The sequence below is a fragment of the Sarcophilus harrisii genome, chromosome 2 (assembly GCF_902635505.1).
Source record: "Sarcophilus harrisii chromosome 2, mSarHar1.11, whole genome shotgun sequence".
NCBI classification, from domain to species: Eukaryota; Metazoa; Chordata; class Mammalia; order Dasyuromorphia; family Dasyuridae; genus Sarcophilus; species Sarcophilus harrisii.
This window is the reverse complement of record NC_045427.1, coordinates 313,215,366-313,237,510: the sequence shown is the minus strand read 5'-3', so window position 1 is coordinate 313,237,510 and position 22,145 is coordinate 313,215,366. Positions and strand designations below refer to the sequence as shown.

Below are 22,145 nucleotides of genomic sequence, written 5' to 3'. Positions count from 1 at the left end.
CTCTAATAATCACAGTGCATGATATATCGCATAAGGGATTAAAACCAGTGCTAATGGGGGAGGGGGAGAAGGAAGGAAAAGCAGGTGAACCAGGTATATATGGCAGAAGGACATTTTGAAGGTGATACAATTATGTGTGTGAGAGAGGACTTGCAGAGTGATTCTGAAATTTTTTTGAAAGGAGTATAGTGAATGAATGTACCTTTTTACAATAAAAACAAATACAATTCAAAAAACTCAAAGCTGATTTAGAATATATTAATAATTACTTATTTACATACTTTCGAATTGATTGTCCCCCATGCTCAAAATGCATCCCTTATTGCAATTGCTGTTTTCTATAAATCGTTCTTACAACTTATTTTTTGCAAATTCCTATCTTCCCCCTTTCTGTTCCAGATACTACACAAGCACTACATTCAAAATGAAGCATTTCCTGATTCCTTCACCTGATAGTTCCCCCCCTCCCAAATTAATTAATTTAACCACTCAATTCTCTTTATATTTATTTTGTAAATACTTTTATGTGTACTTGTCTAGAATACAAGCTCCTCTTGAGTAGGGATTCATTGATGAATATATTATCTCAGCAAAATATTTAAGAGAATAATTTACACATGTATAAAAGGGATACCCTTGCTGAAAAGATGAGAAATCAGGTAGACTTCAGTAAAAAGCAGATTTATAATTTAAAGCAGATCATATTTTTTTCCCAGTAATACAACAACTGGAAAGGTATAGGGAACAAAAGATTTTCTGTATTAATTATTTAAATTTGTTTCTTAAAAAAAAAAAAAAAAAAAGCATTTGAACATTTCTTTTGCACTGGCAGTCCCAGTCTCTGCAATGCTCTATCTTCTCATCTTCATCTCTTTGCTTCCCTTCACACGTTTTCCGTTCTACTGGAATGTGAGCTTCTTCAGGCCAGATTGTTACTGCTTTCTTTCTATGCTCAGTGCTTAGCATAGTGCCTGGAATATAACAAGCACTTAAAAATGCTTTCCAGACTGAGTAGAGAAACATAACAACTAAAAGAGTCTCCTCCAAAAATATCTCCTATATACATGTTGTAAACATCCAAAATTCTTTGAAATATGCAACAATAATACTTATTCATATAGCACATGAAGGTTTGTGAAGTGCTGTATGTAGCTTATCTCAGTTAGTCTTAATTAGACAGACTATAAGATTATCTCACAATAATTCTACAAGAAGTTCAATAGGTAATCCTATCCATATGTTGCAAGTGAAGAAATTGCAACTAGGAAAGTCTCAATTCTCAGACAGCTAGTAAAAAATCTAGCAAGATTTGAATCTAGGTCTCTTTTAATCATGAGTAAAGTCCTCTTTTCTCTACAGCATGAAATCGCTTAACAAGAGACAGCAATGATATTGTCTGAAAAATCTTATTATTAATATCAAACAAGCTGTAAAAGTGACAAATGTCTACTGAAGATATTTGCCATTGTCAAGAAGTCAGCCAGAACAGAGCCCAGATAAAAAAGATTTTTATAGATGATAATATCTTTCAGAGATATTCTAGTCTTAAAATATTGCAGAACCTCTTTAAGATCTACAATAATTCAAGAGTTTGGTCTGACAATCCAAAAAGGAAAAAAACAATGAAAGATTTTCTATTGTCTAGATGATGACATGCAGTTGAATGAACAGACTATTGAATTGGTGCATCAACATGTATATTTTGGGTAGACACTAGAGATGATTGATTAATTCAATAGGTCCAGAATTCAATAAGAGGAATGGAGCAGGGCAGATTAGATAAAAGAAATTCTGGGGTGCAGGGGATAGAGTATAAGACTTGTCAGGAAGACCTGAATTAAAACCATGCCTCAGACATGGACCATGCAATCCTAGATCTATAGAATGCAAGACTAGATTTAATGACCTCTAAGGCCCCTTCCAGTTCAAAATCTATGATTCCATTTAGAAAAGTAAATGACATTAAAGAGAAGTCTAGAAAAGGAAGACGGGACATGTAATTCTAGCAAGAAATAACTATCTGTTGCACTGGTGCCCTCATAATACAGAACTCTATAGGCCTCCAGTATGTTGGTTAGATTGATCATTTGTGGAAAATTTATATAATCTTGTGTATAAGATACAATACACACACAATAAGAAGATATGACTGAATTGACACCTGCATTCTTCAAGTGAATCCTATATTAATGAGATCACAAAACCAAGTAAATATCAAACTATCACATTATTAAATCTTTATAGATTTTGAAGAATGCATCACATTACAAATTAGGATTTGATAAAATGGACTTTTTTACAACACCCACTTCAAATTTTTATTAAAGACAAAAATCTTTTAGTAATAAAGTTACTAAATTCTGAATATTGTGTCTTTTCTACATATCTATATGAAAACTCCATTTAACAAAACAGAATTGCTTAAAAAAATGTATATAGTGGATTCTCCATACTAGCAGATATTTAAGGAATATTCATATGTTTTATGATGATGGATCATCAGGATATGAATAGGGTACAACTGTGCCCTCCATGCTATCTGAACTTTGTTCAACCTCCCTACTTCAACTCTGAAAATATCATAATATCAATGAAAATCCATCTTAGTAAATGATGCAGAAAAAACCCAGGGAACTTCCATTTACAAGGAACTCCAAGCTAGCAATTATTGGTGAACTATCCAGAATCATCTCTCCATCTTGCAAATCTATGACATTGTTAGTTCAATTCAAGATAAATTAGTATTTTTCATTACATAACTGCATTTTAAAGATTAACTAAATGTAGGCTGATAAACTGAAAAGCAGTCACAAGGATACTGTTCCAAAGAAAACAGCAAACATTTTACCTCCTGAGTTTGCTTTCTGTTATCTAGTAAAGAAAACTGCTGTTTTGGGTGCTTGATTTAGCTTCCCATGCCAATTCATATTCGAACAGAGCTTTAGATGGTATTGACAATGATATCTTCATTTAATATCAGAATTGACTAAGCTTCATGTTTGCTCTGTGATGATATGCCAAAATCTTGACTTTAATAAATGTTTCCAGAATTTCCTAGAAATCTTAGCACCTTTTTTACTGTATAACAAATATGAAGATACTCAATGCAAACTATGTCCAATGAAATTCAAGTTATTTTCTATAAAAAGCCAAATGACATACTACCAGTCTGAAAAATCAGGAAAGGTGACTCAACAAAAGTGACGTTTCTATACATATACACATAATAAAATAAATAATAATAAATTATACTAAGTGGACATGATTCTGCAAGCTCTTTATGTCATATGTTTTAATACAAATCCCCCATTCTTCATGGGCCTGTTAGTAGCATGTTGTGGTTAAGCATTGTTGTTGGGAACTATATATGGCTAAACAATCTCACCACACAAAATAGAGGTTCACACTCAGCAGATTAACTATCGAATATAGTTATCTGCCTAACCTGGAAAAAATGAATATGAACACCAATATTTTCTATTTTTGAATGAAAAATATCAATGATAATTTAATGTTTTATCCAAAAGAGCACAAGGGCTCCCTGGCTTAAATGGATCCTTTAAGAAAAAAAAAAGGGAAGACAAATCACGCGATATTATAAGAATTTACAGGCACTGTCAACAACTACTAAGTCTTAACAGCAGCTAATACTTGGAACTACAAGTTTCAGGCAGCCTCATAGTAATGGAGGGGCAGAGAAGTCAGCACACAGCAGGTTGGACTGTTGCCCCAGTGATTTGGGAGATAACATGGGAAGCTGTAGTCCCTTCCTCTGTCTACCACACAGTCTTATTATGACAGCCTCACTATGAGGGCAGCAGGACAGTAGCGCATACTGACAGTATGTCTGGCTTTCCTTTGCTCCTAAGGCCAAAGTGCAGGCAGAAGTTGGCATCGTAGAGTTTCTATACCCTTGCCAACCCATTCTGCTCCCAGGATGCTGCTCAGAAAATACTGGCCAAAATCTTACAAGAAATCACCTTCACTCGCTTTCCTGAAATATATAGGGTAGTACACTACAGAAAAGTCTCCTTTGTCAGATTTTTTGCATCATTAAAGATATAGTGGGAGAGAAAAGACGAACTGGGGAAAACAAAAGCAATTTGCTCAACTTTATAAAATATGGAACTCTTCCAAGTATTACAATTGGGAATGAAGCCTAACATTCTTAAATCCCCTACCCAGATAGCGATCACTTTTTAATTTTATATGTCAAAGGTGCCAAATCACTTTAGTATATCTTACTTTTTATCATCTCATATTATAAAAGTCCTTTCTTTCTCTTTGCTACATGTCTACTCATTAGATATTAGAGATATAACTACAATTATAAGACAAAACATCATATACCCCAAAATAGCAAGATATTCACAAAACATGGCCTTTATCATTCCTTACAGTGAAAACAGGAAACATTCCTTGGTATCCATGCATCAAATATATACATCATCTTCACATTCAAGCCAATAATGACAATGAATTCCAAGAAATAAGTTTTAAAACTATTTCTGCTTTAAAAAAACAGCATAAATTATAATCATGTACATAATTTCTTTCAAGTGGATAAACTTAGACAATTTATCAATGCTTCCTTAAATTTTTATACTACACTGAACTCCAACTGGTTTTTGTTTTAGGGTAAACCAGATTTTGGGTTCCTCCCTGTGGAGAAGTTACTTTCAAGTCAGTGAAAGTTCTTGGCCCATGATTAAAAGTCTTTGCCAATTAGTACTCAACAACTTCAATTCATTTTTTTCTGGTTCAAGATGAGTAGGAGCCTAATAGGGCTGTGATAAAAGGGCAAAAGGCACTGAGAGCCAAAAGCGGATTAATGAGCTCCTCCATTTATTTGTCTTCCTAACAGCTGAACTGTTACAACTATTGACACTCTTCAAAAGGTTCTGCTCTGAACCCTATCCAGGCTCTGCAGGCTCCAATGGACATCTTCAAATCCACAGAATGGAGGGGCAAGAGCTTCCCCTGTGTGATGCCAAAACCAACAAAGCCCCATGGATCAGGTAATGAAACTTCAGCTTTTCCCCCTTTGAGATTTATTTACTGGCAGCTGACAAGGGGGCAAATTCAGCTCGAATTGTGCAGTCAAGGCCCTGTCAAGCCTTTAGAGGCACCCTTGTCTTGAAGCACCTTCATGACTGGCATTTCACTCAAAAGCCCTCGGCACTGGTCCTTAACAGCTTATGACATCACAAAGGACACTCCAGACAGATGCCTACATGGCATCCTGCAGCATTTTAAAAGAGAATTAGTGGTTTTAATTATGGTCGTAGTATGAAAGGGAACCATGCAAGCTCCACAGGAGACCTTTGATCAGACCCTTTTGCTAGTACAATGCCACGGAACTGTGACTATTCCTAGTAAGGGGCCTTTTCTTGCTGAATGACTCACCAGTGATCTTTGAATGCAGACAAGCTTCTAGCCCTCCCTCTTCATTAGTGAGCATTTCTATACAGGGGCCTATATAGTGCTTGGAGTCTAAGAGCTATACAATTGTGGGGGGGGGGGGGGGGAGGGAGAATCCCTACCGATTCTGGCCTCTACTTAGGAAGTGCTGAAGGACTCTAAGTGACTTTATTCATTAAAACAGGTTGCTATTAATTAACTGTCATAATAAAATAAAGAACCATTATTTGCATTTTTTAGTATGTTCTCTTTAGTAATATCTATAGAAGATGGTTGCAACAGAATTTATATAATCTTTTCTTTTTTTGGCAGCATGAATCTACTAATTATTGGGACTATCTGGTATATCTGAGGGTACAAATAAAGATAAAACAAAAATATTAAAATAACTAGAAAAAGGGGAAAGTGCCAAACAATTCATGCAACTGAGACAAGTGAACATCAAATCAGTTTTACTTATTTGATAAATCTGAAAATACAACCTAAGATGAGACAATAACAACTGTACGTTTATCAGCATTTTGTCAGACTAGGATTTAGCACAGAGCTGCAGAAGTTTTGTGCAAACAACCCAGTGATTTGAGAAAAAAAAGGGGGCGGGGGGGGGGAGGATGTTTCCTGTTGACTCATTTCTCTTCAACATCTACAGGCAAGAAATAGAAAAATCTTAGGATTTCTTTTTAAATATGTAACCTTGTCAAGTTGATCACAGGAAACAAGGTTTCTGAGTTGTACATTAGTAAGTTAAAGGATATGAAAATAAAGAAAAATGTTAATTTTACCTTATATTCCTATAAAATATAGAATAATTTTCTGCATGATTATTTTAACAGAAATTTCCAGCAAATTTCTCTGAAATCTTCATTTTTTATAATACAGAACAATTTTCCATGTGGTTCTACCTTCATCACTAAAAGACACAGGGAACATTTCTGTGTCTTAAGGCACATTACCACATTACTGTTTTCATGATTTCTAGAAGTTACTTGGCATTTCTGCTTCCTTAAAAAAATTCATTTTAAGAACAGAAAGAAAAGTTGAACATTCCTCAGGTCTTAGGAACATTTAGTAAGATGACAGGCACTTTTTTTTAAAACAAATATTGCTGCCTCAGACTCTTTTGGTCTTTTTTAGTCCTTGCAGTTCCCTTCTGAGGTGCCTAAGAGCCTCTAAAATGTCAGCCCGCTGCGGATCATCCTGTACTTTCTCCACATAGAGATGGAAATGTTTGATAGTCTCAGATAACAGGACTTCAGGATTCACATCAATTTCACGAAAACGAAGCATTCTTTCACATGCAATGGCATAATTCTTGTGCCAATTTACTGGATGTTTCTTTTGTAGATATATAATTTCCTTATATAGCTGAAAAAAAGTGCATATTTAATATTTCATTTTAGAAGAATTCCTAAATTTAAAAAAAAAACCAGAAAACCTAAGTAACACACATATCAACAGTCAAGAAACCAATAAAATATAATATTTGCTGCATGATGCAGAAAATGTGAAGATGTTACTGTAATTGTTACAGTAACAGGTGGCAAATATGTTTCATATAAAACTGCTTCTGGGATTTTTAGGATACTGCTGGGGGAAATCTAAGGCACACTGTGTTAGAACAGAATGCTCTTCCTCCAGAAAGATGTTCTGGGAAAGAGATTTAGCTGTAATTCATAGAAAGCTATTTACTCAACAGGCAGAAAGGTTGGAGACTCTAAATTTAGCTGTTAGAGGAAAAAAATATCCTTTACAGTTGGTTTATTTTTTTTTTAATGTGGTTGTTTTTTTTTAAAGCATATTCCTATATTAGCTTTCAACAAACTCATAATTTTCATATTATCTTTAAGTACAACATTCAAATTTGTGTCTTCTTTAAAGCAATAAGTTTATATATATATATATATATATATATATATATATATATATTATTATATATATATAAATATATATATATATATATATATATATATATATATATTTAAACTCCTGGTTGATACTATCTTCTAACTCTAAGTGAGTTATTTTCCCTTTAGGCATTCCAAGATTTTAAACATCAGAGATATTATGTCTATTGGGAGATACAATAGATTTCACATAATTGGGTTTTCCAGAGGAAACCGGAAGAAAAGCACAACCAAAATCTAACAAACAAATAAATGTCAGATAGAAATCTGCAAAAAACAAATGCTTTAACAGGACCTCCATGTTAATATTTAGATTTACCAAGAGCCTGAACTTATCATTAGACTGGCTCCAAGTATAGAGCAAAATACTTTTGCCAATGAGATGTTGTTTTTTCATAGGGCAGCATTCACAGAATTACTGGGAAGGAAGGGACCCTAACAGATTATAATGTTTACTCACCCTAAGCCAGACTAGACCAACTAGGGACATTTTAATGCAAGAAAAGGGATTTCTACAAACCACTTTTGATAAGTTATTGCAATATTTAACATTAGAATTGAAGATTGATTGAAGGCTGTTTCTCACAGCTAACTTAAACCCTTACCCCATTTCTTCTAGTTTTCAGGCAGTGCAAGACAGAATGGTCACTATACAGATTCCTATACATGAAGACCACTATTTCGTAAACTTTTAGCTTTTCTTTTCTAGGTAAAATAATCGAAGTTTCTCTAACTTTTTATATAGGCTCCCCCCCTTAACATTCGTGCTCCATTTCCATGAACTTTTTCCTATTTAAAAAATTCACCAATTTCAAGAGAATTAAGAACTCAAGTTCTATATGTCATGATCTCTGCTATACCATCAACATACTATATTGTTCTTTGAAACTAATTTTTTGCTACATGTTTATAATTTACTTTTTTTTTTTTTTTGGAGATTTACTGAAATTTACCATATGTATCATTTGAAGCCAATTATTTTTCATTGTGTATCTGGAGAGTTTGTTTTGTTCCTAAGTGTTATTACATATTCTGATGTTTCTGACATTTTCAATATAGTAAGTACTCTGAATTTGAATCCAAGTTTCTAAGATGCTGATTATCTACCATGGTTTGTCTTAGCCTGTGAACTTAACAAACATGACTTCTATAGATTATCACCTTTTCATCTGGGTCATCATAAATAATCATACTATCCTTTATATATAATGCTACGACTGACTTACCATCAATAAAACATTTAACAAATAGATAGGACTAGACTTTTAGTTATAAAACAGAGCAAATCTGGCTGGTCTGAAGTGGTATAAAACATATGATCAGAGTTTCAATAATTTAATCAAGTAAGTTAACTAGCCATGGATCAGTTTACTGACATGACAAATAGCACTGGACATAATACAATCCTGCCACTTGTTTTTCAAAGAAACATAAAATTTGAGATGAAGGAGATCTTATAAATTACTTAAGTCTTTAGTAAATTAGTAAGTTACTTAAAATGGAAGTTCAGAGAGATTATCTAATACCGATTTGATAATACAGTCACTACACAAAGATTTAAGTCTCTATTTTCTATGTGCCAAGGATAGGCTGGGCACTGGGGAATCATCAAAGACAAAAATTAAACAATCCCTATCCTCAAGTAGGTTATGATCAGGCAAAGATGAAACCAGAACACAGTGTAGCTGTTGGGGAAAAAAAAGGGACCTAAAATTAAAAGATTGATGACTTTTGAATAAATCATCTGAAAAAACAAACAACTATTTCAGGAGATCTACTGACTTTCAAGTCACTCTACTTTCCAGTGTTTCACATTATATCATATATTGGATGTGACCTTTATAATGAACCACTGCTTACAATTGTACATGTAATCCTTCAATTGGTGGTTAGAAGTCAAAAGAACATATTATCCTCTTAATCTGAGCACTTGACCATATATCTCAGCTAAATAGATTCACAGTTGTTCCTATAGAAAATAGGGAATACCAAAATCTTCCACTTCTAGTTCTGTGAATCTGTGTGGTCAAGATATCTTCTATTCCTATAAGGCAGGTTCCTAGAACACTTAAACTAAGAAAGCCTAGACTCAGATTTCTATGGTTCCTTAGAAAGACCTTTAAATAATAAATATCTTAGCTATAAGAAGGTCCTCCTCTGTCCTCTATATTCCAATCACAAAGAGGCTGGCCTAGTATTAGTATAGCCATGTTTCCTGGGACATCAGTTAGCCCAACCCTAGGAATCTAATTAGAAATGAAGCTTTTACCACCATATTGTATTATTTTAAAATAACAATTAAATTTACATTCAAAGTCAATAGTATATAAGTCCAGATAAACAAGACAAGAAGAAAATTAACATTTGTTTGGTAGGATTTGTTCTTTATATTCACTTGATGCTCAAAAATTGTTCTGTAAAATGATATTTAAGTATTTGTCTATTTAAACTTACCACTCTACAAAGGCCAGAGAAAATGAAGAGAAAAGAATAAATTATTTCCTATAAGTTCCCCATGTGACCATTCCCAAATAAAAAATATTTTATAAAATTACATACATCATATGCAAGAGCATAAAGTTGTACTTTCATATTTGTAGGTACATTAGCAGTTTCTGCAAGATTAAAGATAAAAAATGCTGTTTTCATCCTAGAAAAGAAAATACATATAAATAAAATCAAAATAAAATAATATAATAATACAGCATTCACATTCAAAGCAAATTGGAAAAATATCTTACAGGCAATGAATATACAAACCATATTTTCTGTGTACTAATATTAAAACTTTCATCATTATGGAAGTTTAGGCTGAAATGCCACCTAAGAAAATCAAATTGGCTATTAAAAACAATTTCCCCCTCCAGATAAATTGTATTCCATAAAAGTAGCATGAGAGAGAATACTTGTCAAATAATCAATATATCTCAGACTTCATTATAAATAACATCTACCTAGTTTTTCAAATATGAAAGTTAGTTCTCCAAAGATAGAATACACTTTTTATACAATTAAATCTTCCAAATCTCAAAGCATGCAAAACAAGACAAATAAGGATCTGCATACTTATTGTGTTTAGCTCTCCCTGAAGTTTAATGCATTGGTTACAAATTAGGACTAAATATTTAAATATATGATATACTTTTGCCTCCTTTTGCCCCTATTATTAGACTGTTAACTTGTAAAAATATTCAATTCAGAAAAAGAAATTATTAAGAAAACAAAAATAAAGGAAAATAAGAGAAATGGTGCAGTTGTCAGGATTTGTTAAATGACTAGATGTAGGGGATAAGGAAAGAGAGCTGAGTCAAAGTCAACTATCAGGATTCAAGAATAGAAAATTGAGAGGATAGTGATTACCTGAAGATGGACATGACGATTCCAAGTAGGAAGAGGATTAAAAAAGATAAATTCAAATTTTAAAAATAAGTATCAATACTACTATGTTTCAGTTGCCAGAGAATATGGATCAATATAAAATTTCCTACTCATATGCAGGAAAAACTGAAAAACACTAAGAGTAAGTGGATTTCAAAGCTCTACAATATATCTGAAAGATTGAAAGTATACTTACAAAGTTCTACCTTCTTTGCTCTATTAATTAAACAAAGTTTCACTAGTACCATTCAGGATGAAATGTACTATCAGTCACTTCTTTATATTATTCAAAACACATTAAAATTATTAGCGCATACAAATGCAGAATCACCTTGCTTGCCACATTTCTTCATTAGCTACAGCTTCCCAAGAAGATAGGTCAAACCTATAATTAGAATAAGGTAATTTGTTTCTGTATTTACATAAAATGTTAATGATATATTGTCTCTATGACATAGTGTCCTAATACAAGAAAATAGATTATATATTAAAATGTTAATGGAGCAGATCAGGTGCTTTTCACACCTATAGCTAGGAGGAAAATTTTTAAGCAATGAAAGAACAGAACAATCATAGAAGAAAAAATAAGTAATTCTGATCATATGAAATTAAAAGCTTTTTCAGAAACAAAATCAATGCAGCAAAGACAAGAAAAACTATTATTTGTGAAGTAATCTTTAATCAAATTTCTCTAAGGATTTAATACTTAAAATATGTAGAGAATTAATACAAATATGAAAAACTAAGAGCCATTTCCCAATGGATAATTGGTCAAATGATAGGAACAAATAGTTTTCAAGAGAAAAATAACAAATCAACAACCATCTGAAAAACTACTCCCAATCACTAATAAAGAGAAATGCAAATCAAAATAATTCTGAGGTATACTCAGAAAATTGGCTAAGGTGACAAAAGATAGAAATAGTCAATGTTGGAAGGATTTTGGGGAAAGATAAGTTATAAACTGATCTAACCATTTTAAACCCACTGACCCCTAACCAACTGATTAAAATGTCTGTGCTCCTTGATCTGCAGTTCGCACTGCTGAGAATATATCTTTCCATTAAAGGCATAAAGAAAGGTCCCATATATAAACATATGCTCTTTCTGCTGCTTTCATTCCATTCTTGAAGCTATACCAGCACAAAGAGTAGCCAAGCCACTTGGCTCTATACTTTTTTGGAACCATGTGTCATCATTTTCATCCCAATCAATTTTTTTTGGCCCTGATATTCTGATTTACTACTGTTGCTCTGTCCTCCAAAGTGAAAAGCCAGACTTTTTATATCAAGGAGTAAATAGGCCTCAAAACTGTATTTCCTGGGAAAGTACCTACATCTTCATCCTGCTTCTTATATAATTCTTGTTTATTGCAGTTAGAAACATCTGTTCTAGCCTATCTTCTAGATCACTAATGATTCTCATGAAGACAAAGTTGTCATCAAATGAAGACTGTTTTAAAATGGGGTTTTTAGGTTCCTAAGTATAACTTTCTAAACTGTATTTTTTTTTTTTTTGTAATAAAGGCCAACTTAGATATTCCATTTTAGACTGAACTAGAAATATGGAAATCTGAAAGTAAAGATTGATTGAATGAACCCTTTTATCTCTATATGACATAGATCCAAGTTTTATGTTGGCTGAATGGAAAATACAAAATATGCCAATATTTATGATTATTGCAGGCACAACCACCTAAACAAAATGTAAACTGTTCATACCTTCCATATTCTTCAGTCCAATTATATATATTTCTAGTAAGTTTAATCCATTCCTCAGGGTTGAAAACAATCTCTGAAGAAACCAATTTGTCACAAGAACCCCATGGCCAAAGTGAATAGTTCTCTTTCCAAGTGGGATCACCTTCATGAAGTCCTATGCAAACAAATGTTTCTTTGCTATTGAAAACAAAAGCAATTTATTTTAAAGTTGTGTTTTAGGATCTAAATATTAAATTTATACTACTCATATCACAGTCCATTATTACTTATAACACTTATAAGCAATTCAGTTTCATTCGGAATTTCTTAAAAAAAAAAAAAAACTCAGCTGAGTGTAAAAAAAAAAATGACAAAGGGGAAAACATGTTTGCTAATGTTATAACCACCATGGAAAGATAAGAGAAAAATCTTTATGGTACCTATATATAATCTAAATATACCTTCACATGTATGTTTTGACACTAAATTTTCATTTCATAGATAGGTATATGAAGCCAGATTAGGCTGGAAAAATCAAATTGGAAAAAAGAATATGAAAAATTTCTAGTAATGAGTTAACAAACTTAATTTTAAAAATTTTATTACTTAGTTTTTTTTTTGTTTGTTTTGTTTTTTTTACCATTTATGGAGCTTGTTACTTGGTATGGTTTTTTTATCCCAATTTTTAGAGGTTCACCATAGCTATTTTTAAGTTAGGTTCTACAGAAATAAACTTTTGCTAGTTTAATCCAATATTTATTGGTCCAATAAAATACATATCATATGATATTGAGACTATGATATAAAATCGTTTAAAGATATAATGGCAGTATATTTTTTGTAGTTCCTTTTAGTTCTTACTAATAGAACAAAAGACAGTAACCACTGTCTAATTTTGATATTGTCATGGTTCCTCATCAATAAAACTAGAAAATATTGAACACTGCTCTTAGAAAACATTTATTTTTAGCAGATATTCATTTCATACCTTTCATTCTCATCAATAACATATTATTAATAACTACTAAAATTTTAGTTATGATTTTGAGTATCCAAAACACCATCACTTTGCTTTCATCTACTTTACTTTGAAAATCCAAGGGATTCCTCAGGATACCTTTACAGAAAACAAATGCTTAAATAAATTAACAGTCCACTTAAGTTTCCACTACCGGATCCAGGCAAAAATCCAGTCTTAAAAAAAAAAGACACACAAAGTGCCATTGATCTACTTAGCTAATACTATATGGCTAAAATATGAGGGTATGGGGATTGACAACTCTCAATTTCTCTCAGCTAGTACAACTATAGGTGCTTTCTTAGTCATAAAAATACTTCATCTTATTTTTAAAAATCTTAGGCTATTTTTGTGCAATGATTATTCCTGGAAAACATTTGCTTTACATTAAAAAGGTGTCCATGGTGTTCATCAATGGGAAACTAATTGTTTGCTATCCACCCACAAAGATTTCAAGTAGGCAGGCACATCTCTAATTTCCCTCAATTGTGCTAAGATCTCATATGCCATTCTTGCTAATCTGTCTTTATTTTTACTTCACTCAGAAAAATAACATTTATTTCTGCCTAGCCTTATTTCTGCACAGATATTCAATTTAATTACAAAGATAATCTCACCAGTGACAGGGAAATCGGTGTAGAAAATTGTTCTTTTGGATGAGGCACAGCTGCTACATAAACAATTTTTGAAAAGCTTAAAGATTTTAGAAAAGCTATTACATGAAAGGAATGCTTACTGTTTATTTACTTTGAGGAAATGATAAAGATTAAACATGACCATTCCACTAGGTAATATTCCTTCCACAGGATTCCATCGGTTCCCAGGAAAGTAGATACCTGGTAAATGCTTAGCCATCTTAGGTAAATACCACTCATAAGTCAACATCTGCCAGAAAAAGCATAAATAATTTCATACTTAATTTCAGGTTTCTAAAAAAGAAATCAAGTGAACAAATACAATTAATACCCTATGAAACTAGAACTGCTCAACTCTTATCGAGGCACTTTAAAAATAAGAACAATTCTTTCTTTCCAATCCAAACAGTGCTTTCCATAACACCAATACTTACTTCTTTATGTGTATGTTGTCTTTCTCAATAAGTCCCTCTATGGCTGGGGCAATTTCCCTTCATCTTTGTATTCCTGGTGCTTAACACAGTGCTTGGCACATACTAAGAATTTAATAAATGCTTGTTGATGAATTGCTAGAAGAGTTAATCCTTCTTATCATTGTGCCTACTAGTTATAAAAAGCATTTTCAGATTTTGAAATTATTTTAATGAAATAAATTCTTTCTAAGATAAAGGAGCAACAAGCCCATAAAGAAATTTTGCAGTAACATAATTTAAAAATTTTAGTGAAATTTTTGTTTGCTCATAAAATTATTTCTTGTAGGATTATCATAATTTCAATAAGTCCCTAAACTTGTGTGCAATGTTTGCTTGAATAGTTCAGATATCATTACTTATAATAAATGTTTTGAAAATAAACTTACCATACAATGAAAATTTTTTATAGTTTATAATGTCAGGTGAGAATTTGATTATGAATCTTAATAAGTTCATTAATTTTTAATACCTTCATGATAAATAGGAAAAAAATCTTATTAACTTGTTTGAATTGTCAAAAGAGCCAGAGAACATTGAGTCACATTCCAATTATTACATTGTTCATGAAAATTTTATCTTCACAAAAATAAAATCTATTTCACAAAAAATAAAATCTGCATGAGTTTTTTAAAATTAAAATTATAATATGCTTGATATATTTTTAGTATACTTACTTCCTGATCCACCAGTGAAATATCAGGCCTCAGACCTTCACAGTAATGCAAATAACGAAGAGAATTCCCAGGCAAATCTCCTCTGAGTAAGATGATTGCATCATGAGGCATAGAGAACAGAAGGTTCTTTGCAAATTTATCAATGACATAGTTAGTGCTTTGGTCACAAACACTAAATAAAAAGGACAAAATATCTTTTTAAAAATAGTTTTACTATAGTTACAACATGACACTCTCTTCACCCTTTTCTATATAATCCACGGAAAGTATTATAACATTAATAATCCAAGGTGGAGATGATATCCAAATTTAAAATACCACTTGAAAAGATGTAAAGGAGGGGGCCAAGTTCTGTTACTGAAAAGAGTCTACTGTTTCAACTCTAAAGGTATATTAACTCCTTGAAAGCAAAAGAACAGGTGGATTCCTAAAGCAAAAAAACACTGACTGCAATGACTTCTAATTTAATTTGGAATTTTGCATAATTTTACATAATTCCCATTTATTTCTTGGGGAATATTCAAATTATAAAAAGAAATTTCCTTATTTTCTTAAAATACAAATTCTACATCCCTATGAACTTTTCTCCAAAGTGGCAAATATGAACAGTTCTCTGTAAGCTTCCTTTATTTCTCTTTCCCAACTGTTCAGGAAGAAAGCAATGGGAATAGACTCTAATAAAGAGAAAGATAAGAATTAATGAGCATAGACTTTATTTTGCCTTTATTAATATAGTGAGCATTTATTTGCAGTGGCACATAACAGCAGTATGAATCTTTAATCATGAAGTCAACTTTCTTAGAAGTTGAAACCTGGCATGAATTCTGAAAGCTTCCCATGAAAACAAAACAAAACAAAACAAAACAAAAGGGGTGAGCTGAAGCATTGTCAAAAAATGGAGCAAATGAATTAATTGTAATTAATATTAGTTTCATTATACATAATAATAAAAATGTAGTATTTAATTTTGGTTCTTTAAAATAATTAAAAAATAACCATTGTAATGCTATAAAGCAAATAAATACATCTGTAAAGAAAATTAAATTTCTAGTTAAGTGCTGTTTTGATAAAGCATTTATGGTTCTATTTTAAGTCTCTACATGTTTTTGATACTTTATGCAAAGGCTGATCTATCCCTTACCCCAAGCAAGTTTCAGAAACTATAAATGAATGCTCCTGTGGGAATATATATATCACACTTTTCTAGTTGTTTTGGCTTCTGCCCTATCTAAACATACTGCCCTTTAAAGTTCTTCATATCTGGCCTTTCACTAACTTTCAGCTATTTTTTTACAATTTATTCCTCCTGTATTCAGGGCATGTAACATGCCATAGATAAATGGAAAACAGAACTCAAAGCATTTAAAGTCATCTGCCTGACTCGTTTTCCCACACAGTTTCTTCCCAAATCAGTCTTCCTTTGAAAGGAATTGTGCCAATGATTTCAGAAAAGCCTGGAAAGACTTACATGAACTGATGCTAAGTGAAGTGAGCAGAATCAAGAGTACATGGAACACAGTATCAAAATTATGTGATGATCAACTATGACGGACTTGGCTCTTTTCAACAATAAGGTGATTCAAGGTAGTTCCAATAGACTTCTAATGGAAAGTGCCATCCAGAGAAAAGACTATGGAGACTGAATGTGAATCACAATATAGTATTTTCACCTTTATTGTTGTTTTCTTTTCTTTCTCATTTTTTCCCCTTTTATTCTGATTTTTCTTGTGCAGCATGATAATTGTGGAAATATATTTAAAAGAATTGCACACGTTTAACCAATATTGGATTACTTGCTGTCTGGAGGGAGAAAAATTTGGAACACAAGGTTTTACAAGGATTAATGTTGAAAACTATGTTTGCATGTATTTTGAAAAATAAAAAGCTATTATTAAAAAAAAACAAAAAACTGAAGGGCAGCTAGGTGGCAGTGGATAGAACACCAGCCCTGAAGTCAGGAGGATTTGAGTTCAAATCTGGTTTCAGATACTTAACACTTCCTAGTTGTGTGACCCTGGGCAAGTCACTTAATCCCAACTGCCTCAGCAAAAAAGAAAGAAAGAAAGAAAGAAAGAGAGAGAGAGAGAGAGAGAGAGAGAGAGAGAGAGAGAAAGAAAGAAAGAAAGAAAGAAAGAAAGAAAGAAAGAAAGAAAGAAAGAAAGAAAGAAAGAAAGAAAGAAAGAAAGAAAGAAAAAGAAATTGAGACAATACCAAACAATTTATATTTCTAGGTCATAAGTATAAGAAATGGGGGTTCTGAAAAATGACAAACAGTACAGAGGGATTAGATAATCTCAGAAGCCTGAAATCACACTGTCACTTGTATTCTTCATAAATCTGTGCAAATAAACACTGGTTACTTTTTCTGAAAATGCCTCTTAATTTATTACCTGTAATTGGAATAAATTTGATAGAGTACAAAAATGACTGCTGAAAACCATTCCAGAATATTAAACACAAAGCTGCTGCTCAGCATCCTTTTACTCAGTGAGGAAAAGGAAGCTAAGCCCAAGCCGGCCAGAACAGTCACTACCGCGTTGCTCTGCATCCAGAAGCGCTCTACCTGTGGAGCATTAAATGAATGTGACATATTCAGCAGACCAGCAGGTTATCATTGTACCTTACATGCAAATATCTTTTAAATGCTTTCCCACAACAACTAATTACTTTTGCCCCGTTAGTTTGCTGGCATGTAAGTCTTTCAAACCAATTACTCTGACCTATTTACTCACTACCCCTATAACTTTTCTATTTAAATACTTAAACCCTGTATTTCTACAGCCCTGTCCAGTGCCTGACAGCACTTAGCACTTAACTTTAATGACTGATAGGCTGAATAAAATCAGGTAATAGATATATGAGTGGGAGGAGATCAGATGTGAGAGAGGTGGTAAGAATAGAAATGAAAAGATTTGGGAAATCAAATAGACCCTCAGAGGAAGGAAGAATGACAAATAAAGATAATATCAAAGTTGCAGACTTGGGCAACTATTAAGGATGGTGGTGTCCTTGACAGAAACAGATAAATTCAAGAAAGAGATGGTGTTGATGGGAAAGATAATAAGTTCTTGCTTTGAACCTACTGAGTTTAAAATGTCTATCCAGTTGAATAAACTATTATGCAGTTGGTGGTATAAAAGTGGAGCTCAGGAGAGTTTGATTGGAGGCATAGATCTGGAAGTTATCTGTATTTTGCTGACAAACTCATGGGAGCTGCTGGGGTTACCAAGGGAGAAAGTATGAGAAGAAAGCAAAGGGAAAAAAGAAGCTTGAATTTTTTTGCTTATGCAAATAGAAGAGAAATGAAGTGGGGATCATATATAATTCCAGTCTCCTTCAGGAGATTGCCTTCAGGAGGGCACAGAAACATTTCATATCCTGAAGATAATTATATTTAAATAGGAACAAAGCAAAAGGGATGGTAGTAATTGACTAAATGAAGCCATTTTGAATTTCCTTTTATTATTTACTTGCTATTAATAAAGTGATGAATTTTTTAAAGGTCATAACCCTAATCTAATTTTACATTCTCATAATTAATTTTTACTTCTAAAATTCTTGTAAAGAAATAAACTGATGAAACACACACACACACACACACACACACAAAGAAACAAACTAATAAAATCTTATAAAAGTCTAAATGAAGGGCAACAATTGTGAAACTTACCACACCCATGAAAAGAGGTTTTGAAATATCTAAATTTGCTCTCCAAGCAAAGAATAATGAATAAATACAAAGCATTCCAACAAAAAGCCACACCAGTGGTAGGTTTTTTTTGTCCCTGTAAAACATAATATAACAATGTTTATTTGTTTGTTTATTATGGATTTAAAATAAAAAGTAAACAAAAATTTAAAGGAACTTTTTTAAATGGCAAGAGATGCTTTTTGGTAAATTTTTGTATGAATTAGACTTAGGAAAAGATCTGTATACAGTTTAGAGGAAAGTAATAAATATTTCCTCATTTGGAGGTGAGAAAGCACACTTAGAGATAATAGCAAATGGCAATAGTTTTTGAAGAGATGAAATGGAGGTAGAGTTAGCTACAGAGCAGACTTCTTTTTTAGAGATCTGTTACCTGGGTTCTCTCCTCATTTCCTACCATTAGTCCTGATTTAGGAGGCACTTCCAGGCAGTAAATATGGCTAACGGGAAATAAGGTATGGGGGAATAGGAAAAAAACCTATAATAGTACTAAAAAAAAAACCAAAAAACAAAAATAAAACCCTAAAAGAATTCCTTCAGCTCCTAGCTTGTCATGAATAAGAAATATTCACATAATAATCCAGGTGAAAGTAAACTGTGGATTGATTGTACTCAACTTTAATTGGTGTCTAAGTAAATTATGTTATACTATGATTACTATAAATACTTTAAAAGTTTAAGACTATCATGAGACTCATATGGTTATCCTGAAAAGACAACATTCTTCAGTTCAATTTCTCAATATTCTTTTGTAATCTGGAAATCATATAGTATTCACAAAGTGTGCAGATTTGACATGCAGAAAGAGTGACATTAGGTTTTTTAGAATGTAATTATATACCAAGACATTGAAAATTTATTCACTTAATAGAGGAAAAAAACACAATAGCAAAGGTAGATATTACTTACTGTTTTGCTAAACTCAAACAAGCTACAACCGCAAGAACTTGAATATTAATTGATAATTCAACCTTCATATTTGCCATCTGAAAACTTAAAGGAAACATCCCATTTATCATTTTCATTAGTCAGAAAGCAAATAATTCTAAATTCTAAATGATTTAAAGTTCTAAATCAAGCACTTTTTCATAATGATGTCTAATGAAATCCAGAATATACGCTATTATCAGAATAATACTAGAACATGTTGTTTTTAAAATTTCAAAAATTGAATTTTAGGAGAAAAAAAATCACATGATAGAAAATTAAACTGAGATTATATTTACACACAGACACACAGACACATACATAGACACACACTTTCAAAAGAATTCCAAAACCTGATTACTGATCAATAATCATAGTTTGTCAATCAAGGAGTCAGATTATACATAACTGGTTTGACCAAAAGTTATAGTTTAAATGGTTCTTACAACCATTTCAGTTGCTACAGATGTAGACAATGCTTCAATGAATTAAAATATTAAAAGTTATTATTAGTTTCTGGAGATCCCTTCCAGAGAAGATCTATTTCCCAGACTTAACAGAAATGTGGTAAAAATGGATTTCCATTTACCCTGCTCCCTATCTACTCTCTAGTATTTCTCTCTAGAGATAATTTTTCTGTCAATTTCTTCTCATGCACATATTAGTCAGTCAATCTTAGGCCTATCTACCATGAGATAAGATTATTCTGATTCCATCATAAAGGTTCATCATTTCAAAATATTCTTCAAAAAGAATGGGGATCAAGTTTTCAAAATAAATTTCTGAAGAACTTTTGCTTAAGTGGGAGTTCTGAAAGATGATCTTTGTCTAAGCTTAGATTCATTAATTTCCTTGTCAAGGATTAGAATTTAGAGATATGAATTATGAAGGAATATAATTTGCTTGAATAGAAGATATATGACTAAATTCTAGAATAATGAAAGATTTTTCTCTTATATTATTGGAAGCATCCCCCTCAATGCTCTAATTCCTATGAACATTTAGTACTCAGAGTTATTATTATTATTTTCTTTTTTTTATTCAATCAATCAATGAATGCATTTGATTTTCATTATCTTTTATCTTTCTTTTATTTCATGTAACTATCTGACACAACAGATAATCTTGGGTTTCTTTCTAGGTATAAGATTTTTTTTTCTTTCTACTAAGAAGGCTTTAAGTATACACACTCATAATACATTATGATACTGTACACCTAAGAATTAATTGCAATGTAATTCCATAATGCTATAGTTCTTTATAATTCATGTAATGATTCTCCAAGCCAATATATGTTTTTATTTCCAGATGCCATATAATCAAGGTAAAGAAAAAAGTGGAAGAACACAGAGACTGACAATATTTTTGAGATAGACTAATAAAGAATGAAAAATAAAGTAATAGAGCCATTAGGAGAATAAAGATATGATATTTATAATATAATGAAAATGTAAACAAGAAAAAAAGAAGGGAAGAGGAGTTCTCAAAAGTTAAGTAAAGGATTTAGAAAAAACTGGGAGCTAAAGTAGAATCACTTAATCTATAAAATTGTAAACTCCTTTAGTGCAAGGATTACACAAGATCTTTGCATCAACCTTCACACCTAGCACAGTGTTTTGTGTACAGTAGGTAATAGCAAGTGTTTATTGAATGAAAGAAGAATAAACAAATAATGGATCAAAAGCAAACAGATGGCTTGGATGTTTATTTCCTTAGCAGAAGAAGACACTTGAGTGAAGTCATTTAATACCTCTGGGGATAGGGATTCCTTATCAGGAGAATGAAGGGACTATAAAAGGTATCTAAGGTCTTTTCCAACTCTAAATAAATAATATACTTTACCTCTAAATAAATAATGTATAGAAATAACTACTAATAATGACAAGCTATTTTTTTCTTTTCTCTCATTAAAGATATATTTCCTAATATTTTTACTTAATGATACTATAAGATTCATAGTTCAGTTAAAAGAATAAAGGTAAATAGGAACATTTTTCTTTTTCATATGATTAATCATTTAATTTTTTATTTTAAATATTTTATTTTTTTCAATTACATGTAAAACAATTTAACATTCTTTAAAAAATTTCTCAGTTCCAACTTCTCTCCTTTCCTCCCTTCCCACATCCTCCCAGAGGAGGCAAAAAATTTGAAAAAGGTTATACATGTTGTCATGGAAAAACCTATTTCTATAACAGTCGTGTTATTAAAGAAAACATAAATACATATACCCAAATAGGAAAGATAAGTAATTAAAAAACAAAACAAAACTTTTCTTCCTGTGTGATCCTGGGCAAGTCACTTAA

General features: G+C 31.9%; 1 protein-coding gene across 2 annotated transcripts in view; it reads right to left on the bottom strand.

The window, feature by feature from the left end:
- Nucleotides 1–5,856: 5,856 nt before the first annotated feature.
- The window catches only part of TMEM260 (transmembrane protein 260), a 118,832-nt gene continuing 102,543 nt past the window's right edge, over nucleotides 5,857–22,145 (bottom strand). Inside the window, exons 8-16 of one of the 2 annotated variants that reach the window (XM_031952632.1) lie at nucleotides 19,822–19,905; nucleotides 18,874–18,988; nucleotides 17,594–17,766; nucleotides 15,204–15,375; nucleotides 14,158–14,306; nucleotides 12,425–12,601; nucleotides 11,035–11,088; nucleotides 9,885–9,975; nucleotides 5,857–6,786 (exon numbers count right to left, since the gene is read on the bottom strand). In XM_031952632.1, coding sequence (XP_031808492.1) covers nucleotides 6,532–6,786; nucleotides 9,885–9,975; nucleotides 11,035–11,088; nucleotides 12,425–12,601; nucleotides 14,158–14,306; nucleotides 15,204–15,375; nucleotides 17,594–17,766; nucleotides 18,874–18,988; nucleotides 19,822–19,905 — 1,270 coding nt within the window. In that variant the 3' untranslated portion in view covers nucleotides 5,857–6,531. The remainder of the gene's footprint in view (nucleotides 6,787–9,884; nucleotides 9,976–11,034; nucleotides 11,089–12,424; nucleotides 12,602–14,157; nucleotides 14,307–15,203; nucleotides 15,376–17,593; nucleotides 17,767–18,873; nucleotides 18,989–19,821; nucleotides 19,906–22,145) is intronic. The other variant, XM_031952633.1, reaches the window with a different exon arrangement.